The sequence below is a fragment of the Pocillopora damicornis genome, chromosome 2 (genome assembly GCF_964200805.1).
Source record: "Pocillopora damicornis chromosome 2, jaPocDami1.2, whole genome shotgun sequence".
Taxonomy (NCBI): domain Eukaryota; kingdom Metazoa; phylum Cnidaria; class Anthozoa; order Scleractinia; family Pocilloporidae; genus Pocillopora; species Pocillopora damicornis.
Genome location: NC_142671.1, coordinates 22,990,568 through 23,010,567, shown reverse-complemented (window position 1 = coordinate 23,010,567; position 20,000 = coordinate 22,990,568). Strand labels below are relative to the sequence as shown.

At 39.0% G+C, this 20,000-nt stretch overlaps 2 protein-coding genes across 2 annotated transcripts in view; one reads left to right on the top strand and one right to left on the bottom strand.

Annotated features, from left to right (window-relative positions):
- Positions 1–20,000, top strand: part of LOC113677588 (dedicator of cytokinesis protein 1) — a 55,543-nt gene that overhangs the window by 23,309 nt on the left and 12,234 nt on the right. Inside the window, exons 21-43 of the mRNA XM_027194408.2 lie at positions 99–169; positions 891–989; positions 1,546–1,618; positions 1,888–1,991; positions 2,904–3,063; positions 3,434–3,531; positions 4,190–4,273; positions 4,690–4,790; positions 5,137–5,233; positions 5,797–5,849; positions 5,955–6,063; positions 6,864–6,934; positions 7,168–7,274; positions 7,748–7,875; positions 8,323–8,418; positions 8,786–8,884; positions 9,588–9,682; positions 9,836–9,911; positions 10,361–10,461; positions 17,611–17,669; positions 18,480–18,551; positions 19,416–19,492; positions 19,704–19,789. Of these exons, the coding sequence (XP_027050209.2) occupies positions 99–169; positions 891–989; positions 1,546–1,618; positions 1,888–1,991; positions 2,904–3,063; positions 3,434–3,531; positions 4,190–4,273; positions 4,690–4,790; positions 5,137–5,233; positions 5,797–5,849; positions 5,955–6,063; positions 6,864–6,934; positions 7,168–7,274; positions 7,748–7,875; positions 8,323–8,418; positions 8,786–8,884; positions 9,588–9,682; positions 9,836–9,911; positions 10,361–10,461; positions 17,611–17,669; positions 18,480–18,551; positions 19,416–19,492; positions 19,704–19,789 (2,116 nt within the window). The remainder of the gene's footprint in view (positions 1–98; positions 170–890; positions 990–1,545; positions 1,619–1,887; positions 1,992–2,903; positions 3,064–3,433; positions 3,532–4,189; positions 4,274–4,689; positions 4,791–5,136; positions 5,234–5,796; positions 5,850–5,954; positions 6,064–6,863; positions 6,935–7,167; positions 7,275–7,747; positions 7,876–8,322; positions 8,419–8,785; positions 8,885–9,587; positions 9,683–9,835; positions 9,912–10,360; positions 10,462–17,610; positions 17,670–18,479; positions 18,552–19,415; positions 19,493–19,703; positions 19,790–20,000) is intronic.
- On the bottom strand, positions 11,158–12,012 carry LOC149050378 (uncharacterized). Its single transcript, XM_089196490.1, has one exon. It carries the CDS (start codon positions 11,922–11,924, stop codon positions 11,343–11,345), a length of 582 nt encoding a protein of 193 aa, XP_089052616.1. The 5' UTR covers positions 11,925–12,012; the 3' UTR covers positions 11,158–11,342.

The following is a 20,000-nucleotide window of genomic DNA, read 5'->3' as shown; positions in this document are numbered from 1 at the left end:
TCAACAGGTTCAAGAAAATTGTTTTTCAGTTCTCTTATCTTGAGTTCTTTCACAAATGGTGGAAAGTCATGTAAACTTAACATTTAATGCTGTTACAGGTAAAAAGACAGCATATAAGAACATTGAGGTCACAATGCATGTCCTGTCAGATGATGGCACAACTCTTGAGGTAATCACTCATCAGTACCAAAGATTGTATTCATCATGAAACATAAACTTAAAAAATAAACACTTAAAAAATGTGCAAGCACTATATAACTTAGTGTCTATGCTTTTGCTTTAATGAGCAGAAAATAGCATTTATTTTTCAAGACAACTGTGATAAACAATGTCAGTGCTGGTATTCATTACATTGATGCTGTTATGCTTAGGACAAATATCTGCGGTATAGACAATGTAAAAAATTCCTCCATTTTGGAAATTCCCCATTTTTTTTCCAGGATAGTTGGTTTTTGCTTTGGTTATTGTGATCAATACTGTGATTGGTAGACTTAGCTGAGTAGATTAAGTATGATTGGCTGCTTCAACTGTCTAATTACAGGTGTCTGATCATAGCCAACTGTCCAATTACTCTGTCGGATTTCAACTGTACCAAATGATTAGTGAAGAATATAGCAGCTAATGTACCAATCATTTTTGAGAAATTGTAATGGTTATGATTTAGAACCCTTAAACAGCCTGTTGTCCTGTCCACATGCTCCACTCTAAATGTTTCTTTTTCTCCAGATCGAGAGATTTAATAGATACATGCTGTAAGATTTTTTTGTTGTATGATTTATTAATGGCCTGAGTTCCGTACATTTTTACAGCATAAGCTAATACCTGCTACGTAAGTGTTGATTCACTTATAAATTAGATAAAAAAATAATGCTTACACTCTTTTCATACAGAATGTGATCTGCATTGGTGCTGGAGAGAATCCTGTCAGTGAATATCGTTCAGTTATATTTTACCATGTTGGGAAACCAGAATGGGTGGAGACTATTAAGGTAAATATAGGAATTTACCCCAAATGGTCAGCCTTCAATAAGTAGTTATTTTTATCCTTATGTAGGATATATAAAGAAATAATTCGTAACCCTTTAACTGCCAGACGGGATTGACATCTAACTTCTTCCTATAATGTTCATACGTTATCCAGCAGTTAGGTAATAAGAATATTCAAACTTATCAGGTGGAAGTTGTTATCTTGATCTAACACCAAATTCTCGTAACTGATCTACAAGTAAATGTGTAGCAACAAGAAGGGAGAATTAACATTAAGATCTTGCGAGTTGAAGGTGTAACGCTAGCAGTGAACATGTTATAACCCTCTGTAGACCCATGGATATGTTACCTAGCCATTACGACGTTCGCACGCGCGCAGACGTTTGACCGCTGAGTTGGATCGACCCAGCACTCAATAGAGGAGGAGTGGCTATGCTACTTGTTACTTCGTGCCTCGAAGACCAGCTCCGTTAGTTTGGGCACTGGCCTCGAATAGAGTAGCTTGATATTCCTCAATTGTAGCTTTCCCTGTGTAATTTTTATTTATTTGTATTTCAGTTGGTCATTCCGATCGAACAGTTCCAAAATTCACACGTCAGGATTATGTTTAAACACAGGTCTGCCAACGAAGGTACATACATGTAACGTGATATAATTACTAATAAAGTTCTTCTGTCTCTAAATTTAGCTTAACCTCTTTCCATTCAACATACCATACAACTTGTCAATGATAACTGTATTTTCCTTGTCATTCTTAGCGATAAGACTGCTAAACCTGAAACTCCGAGGGTCCGTTTTCACCTAAATCCCCATAATTTCCTTTTAAAAGGTGTAGGATAATTTTGATAATGGTGTTACTTATTTTACCTTTGTACATGTTTGCACATTACCTCAAAACAGAGAGAGACAGAACTCAAAAGTGCTTTGCCTTTTCACATACACGGCTCATGTATAATGACGGGACTACTCTCCAGGATGGTACACACGAGCTTTTGGTCTACAAGGTCAGGGAAGATGCTCTTGTTACTAAAGCTCTTCGGTTTTTTTTCTCTATTCATTCCTCGCTTTTTGTTAATTCCCCCTGTACCGTACCTGAATTTCTAGAGTTGTTATGAAAACTATACATGTATCTTAAGTGAGAAGCCAGAGTTTAAAGCTGGAAGGATATTGATTGATAAAGGGTAATTTGGTTTTATCAACTGAGTTTTGCGAATTCACTTTGACAAAAAACTTGACTTGAAAAAAAACTCCACTTGAAACGTTAGCTTTAGAAACTTTTTACGATGACCAATTTATGCTATCAATTAAGTTGATAAACGTATTATCTTGTCGACGCAGCACCGCAGTTTCTTTAGGAATGTACCCTTTATTTGTGTGGTCTGATAAACCTGTTTAATGACCTGTGATGATACAGTCATGTGTAGAAATAGCTTTGGGTAGAGTATTGTCCACGCTGTATTCAGTTGTCCATGAACTGAAAAGAAAGAATGATGTGTTGCATCCAGCCTCGTTCTCGCTCAATTCTTCTTCACTAAGAGGCTTCCGTGTGGGAGAATGGTGTAACTCCCAAAGAGAGGCTCTAGAAGGAAGTAGATTAGCTTGTTCGTGATGGAAGTAATATTTCATCTCAAGAACGACGCTTGTAAGAGGATAAGAGGTTGTCCTTTGGGGGGGGGGGAGGGTAGCAATTAGCCTGCATTTTTAGCGTTTTGCAGGGGGAGTGGAGGCATGTGCGAGGTAAACGCAAAGCGAGTGCAAGGCAAACGCGAAGTGCGAGACACATGCGAGAGGAAGAGGTGTTTTTTGCGCCTTGCGAACCTTCGCTCGCCTGAACAACATACATTGTGCTTGTTGTTCAGGCTACTGGGAGAGAAAACCTTCGCTCAAAATCTCTTATTGCGTGTTTTTTTGTACAGAATGATCATGGAAAGGTACCTCATCCTAGGCAGTATCTCCATCTACCTTCCAAGAGAGATGATGTTCTTCCTGTGAAAACCAGTAATATGCCATTCACAGCGACAAACGACAAACTGAAAATTGAAACTCTTCTTTGTTCAACCAAATTGACCCAAAACGGTGAGTTAGAAATTCATCTGATGATATGTAGTTAGTCATGAATTTTTGAATTCTTAAAGTGGAAAAAAGCAAACTTCATTAAGCGCGGGAATAAAAGGCTACTCCAGTCGCGGTTAGTTTCAGTTTTGCTCCTGATTGGTTGAGAGTGTGGTGCGATTTTTCTAGACCAATCAAACACCGTGGTGAAGCATAGCCAATGCACTCCCGGTTTACTTTCGACACTCAATTGAAAGCCACTCATGTCTGAGAGGAACTCTTGTTAGGTTGTGAAAGTCACCATTTTTAATTGTGATAGGCAACAAATTTGTTGGTGTTTGTTTGTTTGTTATTTGCTCATGTTGTAATGAGATTCATCTTTTTCGTGTGCTAGTTGATCTTCTTGGACTGCTTAAGTGGAATTCCATGGTTGGAAAATTAAAAGATATTCTGATTACTGTGATGAAAGTCAGTGGTGAAGAAATCGTTAAGGTTTGTGCACAGAATGTTTCAAACAATTTTACGTCATCCAATTTGCCAGGAAGATACAGAGGCCTTTTTTGAAATATCGCAGGCCTTGAGATCTGAGCAGGTTCATATTTATGAATCTTTGATGATGTCCTGACGGATCAGAGTGTGATTTTGTTATTTATTTATTTATTATATGTTATTTATTTATTATTTATTTATTTATTTATGTTTTTGTTATTTATGTTTTGTCAGTAAGTTTATTCTTAAATGAGGTGGAGCCAACAAAACATCTATAATTTGGTTTGATCAACTGAGTTGTAGTGAAATTATAACGCTGACGTTTTGAGTGTTAGCCCTTCCTATCTTCGCTCTGACAAATGGCTACCGCTGTAAACGTCTTAGTAATCTCTATACGGTGGCCAATTCACATTATCAACTCATTTGATAAAACCAAATTATCTTGTTATACCCCTCCTCCCCCAACTGATGCTGCATCCCCCCCCCAACTGATGCAGCACAACAGTTTCTATAGACACTTACCCACTTTTTTAAAAAAAATCTCGAGTTTGTTCATTTGTTCGCAAGGTAGTGCGACTCCAAAACTATGTGAACTAAGAATTGTCGCTTTTGTTTTATTTTTTCTTGAAATTCGACTCGACTTCGACTGTCTTATTTTCAGTTCTTGACAGATACGTTTGATGCACTCTTTGCAATTCTTATGGAACATGCGCACAAGTATGACAGGCTTGTGTTTGACGCCTTGGTAAGTTGAAGGGTCTTGTCAGTTCGCTAGTAATGGGGGAGTACTTTCAAAAGCTGTCACCCCCTACTTGTTAGTACCTTAACTTCAGTTTACTTCGTACTTTTATAACATATACTCCTTGAGTTATCACTTTAAATAACCACACAGACGTTGGCCAAAAGTTTTAAAAAGGCATTGAAATTCTAAATTTTTTCCCACGGTGTTGGACATCAATAAGTGTTGCTAAAATGTCTCAGGTTTTTTTAAATCCTGGGTGATCTTCTTCATCCAGAATCATCCTATTTTCAATTTGTCTATCTGTGCCTACACTCAGGCAAACTGAAAACGGCCCAAAAAACTTGGAAACTCAAACTACTTTGACACCGCCTACAGATCAGGGCTTGTTGTTAGCGACGGAGTTCTTCTATTTTCACCAGGTTTTTACCATCAGTTTGCTGGCAGACAAAAAGTATCACCATTTTAGACCTGTGTTAGATGCCTACATAGAAGAGTTGTTTGGAGCCACGAAAGCAGATCAGTGAGTGATCTACTTGTTGGATATAAACTAAGACATACGGTGTCTGGGAAGTTATTAAGATTACCAAACAGTCTGGGCACTCACATGCGTCCATGTCAGTCATATATGGGAAAGGCTCACTAAAATAACTAGTTTAGCTTTCTAGTCTGCTTGTCTCTTCGGTGAGAGGGGACTTTGGACTGTGTAAACTGGATTGAGGTAAAATCTCTCTCTTTGCGTGGCAGCTCCAGGAATGTTTAATTATCTCTTATGAGAAAGCTCATAAAAGTGTCGTTGTTTGTAATTTGTGATCTACTTAAGTACAAACGATGGTAATAACTTTTGGCAACTTGTATTCTGATCGCAGCATTCTCATCTCGGTATTTTTGGAGTACATAAATTATGCAATAACAGCAGCAGAACCGGATAAAATACGTATGGATCTTCTTCTCAAGGCTATGAAGGTACGGCTTGCCCTGTCTTGTGTCAATCCCTCGGTTTGTCTTCCTGTGCCATGTCTTTACTTTGTGATTGTCTGTTCCATTTTCTGCCTTCTGCTTGACTGACTTAGTTTCTTTTTTATCTCTCTGTCGATCTGTCTGATTGCCTGTTTGTCTGTCTGTTTGTCTGTCTCTGTTTTTCTGTCTATTTGTCTGTCTGTCTGTCCGTCTGTCTGTCTGTATGTTTGTCAGTCTGTCTGTCTGTCTGTCCGTCCGTCTGTCTGTTTGTCTATTTGTCAGTCTGTTTGTCTGTCTCTCAGTTTGACTGTCCTCTTGTCTGTCTGTCTGTCTTTCTGTTTGTCTGTCTGCCTGCCTGTATGTTTGTTGGTCTGTCTGTCTTTCAGTTTGTCTGTTTGTCTATTTGTCTGTCACTCAGTCTGACTGTCCACCTGTCTGTCTATCTGTTTGTCTTTCTGTCTGACCGTCCACCTGCCTGTTTGTCTGTCTGTCTATCCGTCTTTCTCTCAGCCCTTATTTCAATTAATCTGCCATTTATTAAAGTGCAAACGTATTATTTTCTCCCATAGGCCATGGAGTACATTTTCAAATTCATTGTTCAGTCAAGAATTTTGTTCTTAAGGTAAGGTGGTGTGATTGAGATGATTATCTAGAAACAATTTTTCTATTTCCATTTCGCAAGAAGTAAGCGAAATCTCTTTGTTTAATGTTATCAATTGCATCCTAGAGCGGTTGGTGACAAGGGCCAGTCCGAATTTGAAGAGAAGTTGAGAAACCTGTTTCAAGCTCTGGTACAATTCATGGCAGATGTCAAGAACGACACCCTCCTCACACAAGTATACCAATATTTTTTCATTTGGGGCAAAGGTCATGCTTTTAATTCTCTTCAGAGTGAGCTTTGCGCCAATAAAAAATTGAGAACAAATGGGATAAAAGTGCAACACCGCTGATTATTTCCATTGTGTGAAAAACTCTTGACACAAATTAACAGACGATAAAGGTGTTACCTTTTATTTTTCCTCAGAGAACGAAAAGTTAGCCTCAAGTATTTTTAAGTTCGTCGTTTGCATTCTGTTTCAATCTTCCCTACCTATAGACTTCCTTGATTCATGTTGGTTTATTGCTGCTTTTTATTAATTTTTTTTTATCTTACTGACCCAATATGTTGTAGTCTCTCCTATGATGGTAGTTTTGTATTGCACAAAAAGAATGTCTGAAGATGCACTGGAAGAAGAGAAGCTTCTATAGCCCTTTACGCCTTAACATCACCACAAATGTTCTCCATACTGATTTCTACACCTCTCTTATGGTGCTGATAAGGAGAATTTCTTCATCAATCAAGAGATTGTTTAACTGGCAATAATTTTCTCTATTCTGCGCATGACTTTGATTGAGGGGTGATGTTGTTAGGAGAAATAGGATGCAAATCACTTTTAGGGATTAAAGTGTAAATTGTTACTGTTGATATTTTAAAACAGTCTGTGTAGGTTGCAGGGGCTGAGTTTAGTATTCGTGGAACCCAGGACAAAAATGCGATAGGATCTGAACTTTAGTAAGCTTTTTCACCCACGCCCTAAATAAAGTTGAAATCGTCACAAATCTGACTTTCTCCTGGCTTTGCATTTTCTTATCTTAGGGAGCTGCTTTGAAATACTTCCCAGAAACGTTTGTAGACTTGATGCTTGTGTTTGATAGCAAAGAACTTAGGTTTGTATTGTATGTAACCAAATAGATAGGTTGTAACTTGCATAGTGCGTTCAAAGAGAACTTCTGTCCTTCCTCAATAAAAAATCAAGTATAATGATAAAATTAAATTGATGCGAGTTTTTAATTTGGTTTGATTGAGGGCGATATTTTAATGCCCTGAGATATATGTTTTAGTTTCAAGTAAACAATTGGGGCTAAATTGCAACACATTAACGCTATTTTGTTTGATTTAGTCACTATGCAAGGGAATTCATCGAGAAAATTCCAGAGAAGCGTTTGACTTCTCAGAAAATGGACTGCATCCATAACATGGTGAAATCGAAGCTCTTTGAAGACCAAGGTAATTTTGCACTTCTCATGTGTTGTTCTTTGTTGTTCGATTGCAATCCTTGTACAGCGGAGGAGAAAAGCTACAGAAGCAAGTCAAGTTTCACTGTTGGTCTATAGTCATGTAAAAAGCACGATCACTTTCTGTAAAAACCTACCAAAATGATGTCATTGCTTCTATCATAACAGGCATGCAGGCATGCAGGCATTTTTTTTTGTCATTTATTTTGTTTACTTTGCCACTCCCCGCCATTTTATTCGCTTCTCGCTGCCAATCGCTAGTTTAGTCACCCAATCAGCGTTCACAGTTTTATCACATGACCTACCATAAGAAGACATGGTGGCAGAAAATGCCTCAAATGGAACCTGGGAACAAATTTTAATTGCTAGGAAGCTGCGAACGGTGCAAGAATCGTTTAGTAAGTCACAGTTTAAGTTTACAAGAAAAAAAACCGCTTTGTTAGTAATTTATATCTTCTTTAACAGAATCACGCTATGTTCTCCTCCCCATGATTGTTGAACAACTCAAACACGAGATGAATAAAAGTGACGAAATGAAGAGCTGTATCGACATCATGAACGACATTTTGATCATTTTGACAAGGAATGATGTGGTGAGTTGAGGAAAGTTTTGTACATGTACTCGATTTTCGTGAATATTTTGTAGGCTTTTAAAGCTTTTATCGTCTCAGATAAGAGTCAAATCCAGGGAAGTGGAGAGTGGGGATAGCGCAGTGGTGAGAGCGCTCGCTTCCCACCGCTCTAGCCCGGGTTCCATTCCCAGACGTGGTGTCACATGTGGGTTGCTTGTGCTGTTGGACCTTGTTCCGAGACTTTTTTCCCGGGAAATTCGAAATTCAGTGCTACGTTGTTGTAGCTTTTGTCTGATATCTCGTGGACCAAAACATTTTTCATGTTATTCAGAATTAGGCCTTTACAAGTACCGTATGTCATCAGCACTAAATTCGGTTTCTCCTCGGTGCACACTAAGCTATCATTTGACCGAGGCTTGATGAGCCTTCGTGGTTGATACGATCATAACATTCCGTTTATCTGTGCAGGGCTCTACCCATGACGATGTTCTTTTGTTGGCAACGTCATTATTGCGTGATGTGGTGAAAGCTGTGATCATGATGGATCGGTCGCTGGCTGTTGTGGTAGGTATTTTTGTTTTGTTGCCGGACGGAATCCGGGCATTCAGTAATTTTGCTTCACAGCGCTCTATGATTGCATAAGAAAACATGAATGAATTTTAACGCTCAATTGAAAACGGCTCTATAAGACAAGGTGCTTTTCTTTTCAATTTAGTTTGTACTGCGTTTTATGCATGATGCAGTGCAATCTTGCACGCTAAGTTTTGATTCATTTTAAAACGAGCGGGACGTGTTCTTCCTGCCCGTTATTAGATATTAGTTGCTGTTTGCGCGCTGATTGATTGATTGATCGACACGCATGTGACTTGGGTGATTGGCTATTCACTAGCTGTTGCTTTAAATCGGGTTTGACTTGGTTTTCTTGTATCAGGGTAACTACGTGGCGTGTTTGATAGCCATGCTACAGCAGATGGACGAGAAACACTACCAGATGTACGTACAACACTTTCCAACTGACCAGGATCTGCTGGTGAGTTTCATAATTATTGATCTTTTATCATTTCTAAAAATTTCTCATTGTGCAATGATTGTTGCAAACGTTGTTCTCTTTTTTCGTAACTTTTTTATTTGTAAGTATTTAGATTGAGAATGGAGGGCGTTGTTACAGAAAAATATAACGACCCCCTAAAGAGTGTTTACGTGCATGTCGTCCACAAGGAAAACGGGGAAACACAGTCTCCATTATATTTTTGTGGACACTGTGGTGTGTTGGATCGTCTTTCTTGTTGGAGGGCCTAAACTTCGTAGTACACTGCTGTTTCGATAAAGATTGTATGAAAAAGCGGGAAAGTGCAAGCGACAACCCCGAAAGGTGTTGTGGGTAGTTTTCAGGTCACGATTCCTTGACCTCAGGATTTCAGGGAAATCTGAGAAGACGTCTTTGTAAGGACGAGGTATCGCGGGATGGATGATCTTGTTTATTTTTTGTTTATTTGATCGATAAAAAATTTACTGATTATCGAAATCCCAGATTACCTTTTGTGACTGTCGCGTTTACTTTTTCGACAACCTATCTCGAAACTGCTGTAAGCACGAAGACATACGTAGACTCATTGCCCGTCATGAATAGGGGGTAAGTTTCTAAAGAAACCGTGGTGTTGCAGAAGAGCAGAAGCAAATAAAGCTCTTTGTGAAAAAATACTGAACTACCTTATGCACCTGTTCTTCCGTAGGATTTTCTTATGGAACTTTTCATGCTGTTTCGCGAGTTTGTAAGCAACAACATCTTTCCTAAAGACTGGATGGTAATGACCATGGTTCAGAACAGGTGTGTGGCTCGGGCGATCGATCGACATTGCTTCATTGAGAACCTTCTTAAAACGTGAAACCCATGTTACCTTTTTGTCTCGTGTACTTAACTGCTTTTAATATCGTTAACCTCGTTTCGCTGCCTGATTGTTCATATTTTGTGTCAATATAGCGTGATCTTGAATGCCATTCAGTATTTTTCTGAAGCGATGCAGGAGCACTTTGGAGCAGGGGCATTTGAGGATCAGGTGAGTATTTTTGTGAATGTTTTCTGATATCACGCCGTTAACAAGAAAACTCGCATATGAGAAGAAAGAATAGTGAGACCGTAAATTAGTTACGAGAATTTGGTGTTATGGCAAGATAATAACTTCTCCCTGATAAGTTTGAGCATGCTCATTACTTGTTTGCTGGGTAATGTATGGATATTTTAGAGAGAAGTTATATGTTAATCACCCCCGGGCATTTAAGGGTTAAACTGGCGTGAACTTACTTGAAGGATATCATTCTACTGAAGTTTATTGTCGAACGTTGCTATAAACGAAAGGCCGAAAATGAACACGAAACAAGATACTCGTTTACTTTCTATGAGGCAACGATTTACATTTGAAGCTAAATAAATTGGTTAAATTGAGAGCACTGTTAGTATATTGTTGTATTCATTGGTTACTAAATCACTTATTTCTCTTCATTTTAGTTGTGGAATAATTTTTTTCATCTGGCCGTGGCGTTCGTAACTCAGGAATCCCTGCAGTTGGAATCGTTCAGCACCACTAAACAAGACAAAATTTTGGAGAAGTGAGTACTTATTTTTTTAATCTTTATTTTGCGAGTGTCGGCGCCGTGAAACAAAGGAAAGTCTCTTTCTTGTTGTCACCAGTTATCATAATTAGCATTTTTCTACTTATTATAAATTCAACTTCCAATGCTTTGTACATTAATTAACTGAAGATGACAGAAGTTTCTGTAGAAACATGTTTTACAAACTAAAAAGTTTTGTCGTTTTCTTTAAATTCTTCCTGTAACATTCTCTGTAAGCAGAACTAACTGCATTCCATTTTGAGCGAGTGATATGCGCTTGAAAATATTCCGTAGGTGGAAGGTTGCTACGTGCGCAGATAAGGCAATGTCTAGCGGATGTCTGGTTCGGATGTCTAGTTCGATGCATATCAAGTAAACCTGCCCAAATAGAAGTTCCCGTAACATTCGCTGTTAGCAGAACTCATTGCATTCCATTTTGAGCGAGTAATATGCGCATGAAAGTATTCCGCCGATAGAAAGTTGCTATGTGCGCATCTTTAAAGCTACACGGTTTTATTCTTTTAACTGTTTCATTAGTAAAACTCGTTAACAAAGCTTGAAACATCACGTAGAGCGATTTTTCTAATCTAACCACCTCTCGTCGATAATTAACTAAATATTTCTTTACAATGGGTATGTTGGAAAATCTCTCGCAGTCTCTGACTTAGAAAAAATATCGAACAGAGACCCTTACGTGAGAAATGGCTGTAAATTATTGCGACGTTACAAGAATGAGTTTTTCGTTCGTTTAACGGATGTATAACACGTCTCCAAATACAAATATCAACATCAGGCTAACCATGTTAGAATGGTTTTCACAAGCTGTGGAGAGCATACTGGTCTTTAAAAGGTAGAAGTACATGTTCATGTTTAGATGTTTAGAAATCAGGCTCAATGCATGGTTCGTTGAAATTGTTTATCGATATACCAGCAAAGATGCACCCAGTCAAACAGATAAGGAACTGAGTTAAAAGCGCGGTGGAGTACGCTATCCATCGATCCGCCATTTCTACGTGAGCATGGAAGTAGAAAACAGCATAACATATAAACATGATAAAGGGAAATATGGAGAAGGTGTTGAAGGCTTGAACCATGGTTTTCGTAGAATTCGTTTTTGCACAGTCGCCAAAGTAAAACAACGCAATCGTTACTTGGGGAAAAGCTTCGAACAACATTTTGGCCCAACTCATCAACATGTTGATGGCATGATGCATCTTGTCATTGCTGTCGTCGCCACTGCGGTAGAGATGCATTCTATGAAGGTAGAGAACAACGCGAAGGACTGTCACGGGCAATGCAAGGGAAAAGATTACCATAAGAGCGATATAAACACTCTCCTTAGGATTGTTAGTGATGTTTCCGTCTTTATAGTTGTTAGCAGTGAAAAGGTCCACAAGCTTGTCAGCTATTTCGTAGGCCACCAAGATCATGTGCCAAGTATTACACACAAAGTTGTCCATACTGTACTCGTCTTTTCCTTCTCAATGAACGCGTCTAAATATTATGCTGCTACGTAGTTTCTCCTTATCGATCGAGGAAATTGGATATCAAGGATTAAATTCAGATGTAAGGCTATATATCACAACAAATGCTAAGCAACTAATGAGGATGTCGAACTGGGTGTGACTGATTATCCTATGTCACAAGAGCTGCGACAAGCAGTTTTTTTCCCAGAAATCGAAATGTGGATTACGAATTCCCGAACACGAGTAGTTTATGCACTAACGCGATGTGTTTAAGATTAGCCTAAACTGGTGTATGAAAAATAATTTCGACTTGTTGATGGGCTGTAATTAAATTTCTGAGCCTCAGACCTTTCATCAAAAAAGCACAGTAAAACCAGCTCAGGAATTTTTTTAATTTTAATTTTGAGTACTTTACACTAAACAATATTCTATTCTTGGAAAAGACGTTAGTATGAATTAATGAATTAAAATAGCGACATGAGCGAGTGGTCGTAGTTTCAGTCTTTGTGAAATAATCGATTCTCATTACAATTGGTTACAGCCAAGTTCTCTTGAGGCTTAGCATATTAACAAAATTAAGGCCCTAAATCTTCCAGAGAATTCTCGGCCTCCCCTTTTGCCTTCTTTATTCGAAAATGTCAGCTGGTTCTGGATTTTAATACACTATATGTAGTTACATGATATATATTTTTTCAGTCTGTTCGAGGCATTTGTAACCCTGGAATATCTATAGTTAGAACTGACCCTTCGCTCCAATAAACAGGAGGAATTTTTGAAAACGTGTCACTCTATATTCAAAAGTTTTTTAGCAAACTGACCTACTTAAGGCTTCCTAGAAGGCTCCTATGGCAGCTGATTAAAATATATTGTGTATCGAGTCTGTACATCTTTGTGTGATGTCAGAATGAGCACTAGCAGTATGTTATACAAAGACAATGATCGTGACGCAGTAGAACGCTGTTTTGTGTCGATTGCAGTATTGCGAAAACTATTTGGCTGCTCATTGACTAAATGTAATCATAATAAAAGCAGAACATCTCTGTAAATAGCCAAAGAAATCTGTACCTTACTAATTTAATTATGCTGTTAATTTTACTTGGAACTCCTCCAGTGACGGTGCTCAGTGGTATAGTCAGTGCCTAATCAGAAGTCTGGCTTTGCCTGCAAAACAAATCGCTCTTTGATACCACCTTAGACGCATAGTGTAGTGTTTAAAATTAGGTCTATGATCAAATTACCGGGTCAAAAATTCCAGTTTCTTAAATGTAGATACTCTTATATACGACTAAAACGCTCGCTCTTCAGGGTTCCTGGGCAGTGTCTTCCGCACAACTGTTTATTTTTGTGGCGCACAGAGGTTGTAGAAGGCCATGATCGAGTTATATGCGAAATAAGAGCCCAGCACGGATGCTATCAGTGTGATGATGTGAAAAAGCATCCCCAGTACCTTCCGTATTGATACATCATCACAGTCACATTGTTGTAAGCCGTGAGAGGAGTAGTATGTGTAGAAATGGAAAGCATACATAATGAAAGGAAGCAGAGAGAAGCTATTAAAGGCTATACCCAAGATCCTCAAGTCACTCGTTTTCGCGCAGTCGCCAAAGTAAAAGTGACTTATTATCGTTTGAGAGAAAGCCTCCAACAACACTTTCAACAAACTCATCCAAATCTTTATGGTTCTGTCGGTTCTGCCTTTACTGCAGTCGCCCTCGCAGCATAGTGTAACGATTCTGCAGCCAGATGTTACTGCATGTAGTAAAGTGATGAAAAATCCAATTACCATGAAGACAGTGAGGGCAATGTTGACATTCTTATTCCAGTCGTTGGATATTTCTCCCGCTTCATAATTTGTTAAAATAAAGCCATCGACGACCCTGTCAGCTATTCCGACAATTATGAAAAAGCCATAAAGCAGTGAACTTAGTAAATCTCTCTCTGAAGGGCCCATTTTGTTCGGTTTCTCTTGACTTAATCGCGCATGAAAAATGGTTTGGTGTGATTTCGGAATGAAAATGATAGGAAGCTTTGGAAATGACAAGTGACGGCGGGCGTTCTTTCATTTTGAAATGAGAGTCACGGATTGGCTGTGCCTTTCTGACGATCATCTTTGGTTGTCATATTTGAACAAGGCCTATAAAAATATGATTGACGGCGGCCTTTAAATGCGAAGAACAGTTCAATCTAATTTAGTATCACATTTTCGGAGAAACTGAACATTTCTGGGAAACGTGTCTCGAGAGACGTGACCGCAATGCGACCTAATACTTTAGTTAACTACTAGCTGTTCATGAAACGTTCCACCTCGAGAACGTCAACTTGTTAACTTTTCGAGTGGGTGGTAGAAAATCCTAAACTGCAGCAAACTTTGACACAAAAATTGTAACACATTTCGATTAAAGTGGGAACAGATAGACTCTCTTACGTGACTAGAGGCTTCTTCGGCCGTGCTGGTTCGGTTCTAGGAAAGAAGGTGCCCAAACTAATAGAATAAAACCGTATAGAATATCTCAATGGCTTAAAGGTATACCTTAACATTGTTACAAAATAAGCGATGGTAGTAACTACAGAAATAGAAGATCATCTCTATCTCGGGAGATGCGACTATTACGATGGAAAGGTTGTGTTGAGTATTACATAGGCAATGAGCCCGATGTTTCACCCACAGTGTTACTATTATCCTCCAAATTACAAGACGAATCATAAAGTGTCAAACCCAAATCCAAGACTAGGATTGCGGAACAATTATGTCGATGTTGAGGAGGTATTTCCTCGGGGAAATACCATGCGAAACTCTATTACATGATAAATAGTTGTCATTTTTCGATCAGCCCCATTGAAATAGCTGTCTTCCTATACAAACCGTCAGCTTCGTATTAACCCTTTAACTCCCAGATCAAATTTGCAATTCTCCTCAATGTCAACCATACAATTCTTATAATGTTAGTTCAGAGAATTTAGTATTGGATCAACTAATTATCCTCAAATTGATATTTTTCTTTATTCTCATCACTTACTTGATATTGCATTGATATTGTAAGGAAAAATTCTATCTTGGTCATTCATGGGAATTAAAGGGTTAAAAGGTAACATTTTATCAGTGAATTCGTCGCACTTTCGTTGTCACAAGTTCTATAGTAACCTAAGTTACAAGTGATTTCATTGGTAAACATTTTCTTCCATCGTACCTCAACCGATATTTAGACACTAACTGAATAGTGGTGGAAACCTGTTGACCTCCTGCGGATTTACAATAATACATGATCATTTAAAACAGCAGGGGCTTAAGATTCGGAACAAAACATACTGTGCTATTATAACTTCCCGGCCGAAACGGGTTTGATGGTGAGCGGTTTAATCAAACAACAGGCTCTAGAAGGCCTTTCACAGTCGACAACAATACGTTTCTTGAAGTTGTTTAGAACGTGCAGCGTTCGGTAAAGGCGATTATGGTTTTAACTGCACAAAAAATCCCCAACAAGGATGCCTTCAGGGTTGAAGACACGGCAAGGAGTGTCAGTGGATTGGGCTTCTCGTCATGTTGATATTTACAATAAGGACACCAGTAGTAGATTAGGTGGAATAAAAACTGGATGAATGGGAGCAAGGAAAATAAACCAAACGCTTGACCCCATTGTTTTAAGTCATCAGTTACTGCACATTCGCCAAAGAAAAACCTTCCAAAAATTGCCTGAGGGAGAGCTTCAAGCCAAACTTTGGCCAGACTTGACCAAAAACGAATAGCTTCGTTGATCCTGTCTTCTCTTGAACTACAATGCTTCTTAATTGCCAGTATGGAAAGTGTGATTCGAGCAAAACTGATGAGAAGACCAGTGATAAAAAAAGCAACAAGGGCATAATAAACGCTATCTTGCGGATTGTTAGATACCTTCCCCTCGCTATATTTCTTTAACATGACGGCGTCAACAACCTTGTCGACTAGTTCGATGGATATCAAGTAAACCTGCACAAATAGAAGAGCCCCGTAACATTCGCTGTTAGAACTCATCGCATTCGATTTTGAGGGAGTGATATACGCATGAAAATATTCCGCCGATAGAAAGTTACTACGTGCCCAGGAAGCAATGTCGAGCGGATATCTTTTTTATCATAAAATGCAAATTGGCTCCTGCCCGTTCAAATAAGAAATCGGATTGGTTACTGTAAGTAACTGCTTTCTTTGTCTGTCATATTTGGACTGGGCTTTAACAATAGATGTTGACAAGTCTCTCTGAAATGCCTACTTAGGATCGTAGTACCTGACTGAGCTCACAGCACACCCGGTAATAGATTCATAGACAATTTTGGGGCGTGCGTGGGAAGAATATAACGCGCCAAGATAGCTTCTTCTCCCATTAAACGCAGGCCTCTAGAAACGCCTGCTCGCAGGCTTGAGCGCGTGCTGCACAGAGGAGATTTTTATGTGCTTAACAGTGATTTCAAAAACTGATAGATTTCGCAGTAACTTCCGTGACGGAGTTCCGTTTCTTCCAAGTGAGATATTTAAAGCTACGCATTTTAAATCTTTTGAGTGTTTCCATTGGTAAAACTCGTTAACAAAGCTTGAAACATCACTTAGGGCGATTTTTCTACTTTAACCACTTCTCGTCGATAACTAACTAAATGTTTCCTTACAATGGGTGTGTTGAAAGATCTCACGCAGTTTCTGACAAAGAAAAATATCGAACAGAGACCCTTAAGTGAGAAATGGCTGTAAATTGCCGTGACATAAAGGGATGAGTTTTTCGTTCGTCTAACGGATCTATAACATGTCTCCAAGTACAATGGTTTTCGCAATCTGTTTTCACTAAACAGCTTGCGGCAAACCTTGAAACAAAAATTGGACCACATTTCGCCTAGAATGGGGACAGATAGACTCCCTTACGTGACTAGAGGCTTCTATGACCGTGCTGGTCCGATTCTGAGATGTCACCCCAACACTGCTTTCCTATGTAAAAAATCACGTTGAGTTTTTATAAGAAAGAAGGTGGTCACCGACTGATATCCTTACAGTAGCCGAACTAAAATTTCTCATATGAACTGCGGAAAAATTATTTCTGCAAACCGCGCTCCGGTTAGAAGTTCACAAGACAAAGGAAATTGCCAAAAAAAAAGTTAAAACGAGCTTCGATGGGATTGGTTTCACACACCAATCTTCAGCGGGGATAATGTATATCTTAAAGATTTTTCTTTAACGAGAGAGGGCGTTAGTACCTCAATTAAATGCGCCGTCGGAAGTTTTATTGTAAGCTAAATTAACCTCTACAGCGGCATCCATGATCTATAATTGCTCGATTTATATTGCTTGTGCCAAAGCAAACAACCAATGTCCAAATTATACAAAAAAGGGAAAAACGCTCTCGACGTCACTGATCCTAACAGAATACAGGACGTGCTACTCATATGAACACAGTGCATGGTCTAGTTCACTAGTGTGTTCCCTGTAGCTCAGTGGAAGAGTATTGAACCACGAAATCCGCCGGTTTTAAGTTTGATTCCTCTCGTACTACGTAGTAGGTAGCTCGACGTTTTCTCTTTTGCAGGCTTTGGCAAAAGGGTAAAATCTCACCTTAACTTATATGTCTCGTGGATGTCGAATAGAGACATCTAATTATGTGGGCTTGAGATAAATAACGGTTCTGAAATAATTCTGATCACATTAACTTATTTTATGTTATAGATATGCAGACATGCGTATGATTATTGGAATGAAAATCAGTGAGATGTGGCACCTTTTAGGTGAGAATTGATCTAAACTTGACATGTACAGTGTCATCATAGCTGTTCTCTGGTCAAGCAATGCTCATTCAGTTCAATGTAGGGCCCTCTTATCCCAGAAATCTTTCACCCGCGAATAGCTGTAGTGTTTTAAACGACTGTGAATATATGATAGTCATATATTTGAACTGCGGATAAAGACGTGAATATGAAAGCGATCTTCGCAGTAATGAGCACTACTTGAGCAGTAGCGAAAATAAGGCCTGAAATCCCGTATAGGTCTGAATATTTTTCAGGTCTTATTTTTTCTTCTGCTCAAGTAGTGTTCTTTACTGCGAAGATCGCTTTCATATTCACGTCTTTATCCGCAGTTCAAATATATGACTATCATATATTCACAGTCGTTTATTCACTTCTTCACGGGTTTATTTGAAACCAACATTATGACCAGCTCCCAATTGGTTTGTTAGCTCAGTTGGTAGAGCGTTGCACCGGTATCGCAGAGGTCATGGATTCAAATCCCGTACAGGCTTGAAAATTTTTCAGGCTTTATTTTCACTACTGCTCAAGCAGTTTTCATTATTGCGAAGATCGCTTTCATATTCATGAAGCGTTTTAGTTAGCATATTAGCAACCAGTTCGTTAAGATTTTTTTAGGCAAGTTGTCTTAATATGACAGGTGACTTTTCTTGGCCAAAATTATAACAGTAGAAATGTTTGTGATTCAGATGACTGCATGAAACTTGAATGATCTCGTTTCAGTGTCAAATTTCAATATAGAATTTAAATTGACGCATTTATTTGATAACATTTTTGTGTTCTTCTTTTCAGGTGATCACAAAACGTTCTTCATTCCTGGATTAGTGGGACCGTTTCTGGAGATGACACTAATTCCACACACCGGTAAGGCTTCTTGACATGAACACCTTGAATTTGAATTAGTGATTGGAAGGATTTCAAAGGAAAAGTGACCTTCCCACTCTCCCTGGCTCCTGGTAATTGATGTTTCGCACAGAGTAGACGAGTTGTAGCAATAGGAAGTTAACTAAGCGTTGCCCTTCTTTATTCTCGATTGAACACTACGGCTCGGAAACTCTGTTACGACTTCAAAAGATAGCTCCTGGTTACTCGAAACTTAACCCTTTCACTCCCACAAGTGACCAAGAGAGAATTTCTCCTTACAATATCAATACAATATCAAGCAGGCAGGTGATGAGAATAGAGAAGAATCTCAATTATGGGATTATTAGGGGATCCAATACCAAATTCTCTGAACTAACATCATAAGAATTGTATGGCAGATAGTAAGGAGAATTACTAATTAGATCTTGGGAGTGAAAGGGTTAATTAGCTTGTGTCTCCGTTTGCCTCAGCCCTAGTACTATAGCTTTTTTTCCGAGGAAAAATCGCTCGCCCTTCACTCCAGCCACGACCTAACGTGAAGGAGAGTTTGCTTTGGCGAGTGCTCTTGTCAAGTGCCTCTCGGTAGATAATTTCGTCCTCGACTCTTTTGTGATGACAAATTTCTATTAAAAAAAAAAGCAAAAGAGGGGACATTTCAAATATAAAGAGGAAAAATATTTCCATGTACACTCCGTCGGAAAGATTATCGAGGAAGACTATCAAGTGTCATTACAGCCTTTTACCCTTCCTCTTAGAAACGCTTCTCTATTTTCCCAAGTTCTCTTTCCTCCCTTTCAGAGCTTGAATTGAATTTATTTAGGAGAGGTAATTCGTAACGTACTGTACATTTACAATTTTTTTCAGAGCTGCGACGAGCCACAATTCCCATCTTTTTTGACATGATCCAGTGCGAGTACGCTGCGAAAGGAAACTTCATGTCGGTAAGTACCGTTATAAGGATTAGCTTTTCAGGGTTTTCAATAACATTTTCCAAGAGTAGCTGCCAGTGGTGCAATAGACGGCTGACCTAAACATGAGAGCGCGCTTGTGGGCTCAACAGACAGCAGTTGACAGCCGGTAACGAGCTTTCGTTGAAACCCCTGGCTTTGTATTCTTACACTTATGTAATGTCTTTTTGATTGCTTTCGAAAGGTTGAAAGTGAAATGATCGGCAAATTGGACGTGCTCGTTGAAGGTGGCAAAGGGGACACACAGTACAAGGAACTGTTTTATGAGATGTAAGCGGAGCGCTTCAGACATAACTGATTTAGATGTAAAGAGTAATTAGTTTATCCCAGCCGATGCTCATCAAAGCATCCACTCCAGTTGCCCTATATGGAGATGTGGCCAGGTAGTTAGTTTCCAGGACTTCCATGATCGAGTCCCGGGCAGGATAGTTGTAACGTGTTCTTTAGTGCAAATCGTTTTACCGTCCCTGAGTCTCTTTCT

What these genes read in the sequence shown, in the direction of transcription:
- LOC149050378 (XM_089196490.1), bottom strand. Translation starts at nt 11,924, where the DNA reads ATGGACAACTTTGTGTGTAATACTTGGCACATGATCTTGGTGGCCTAC.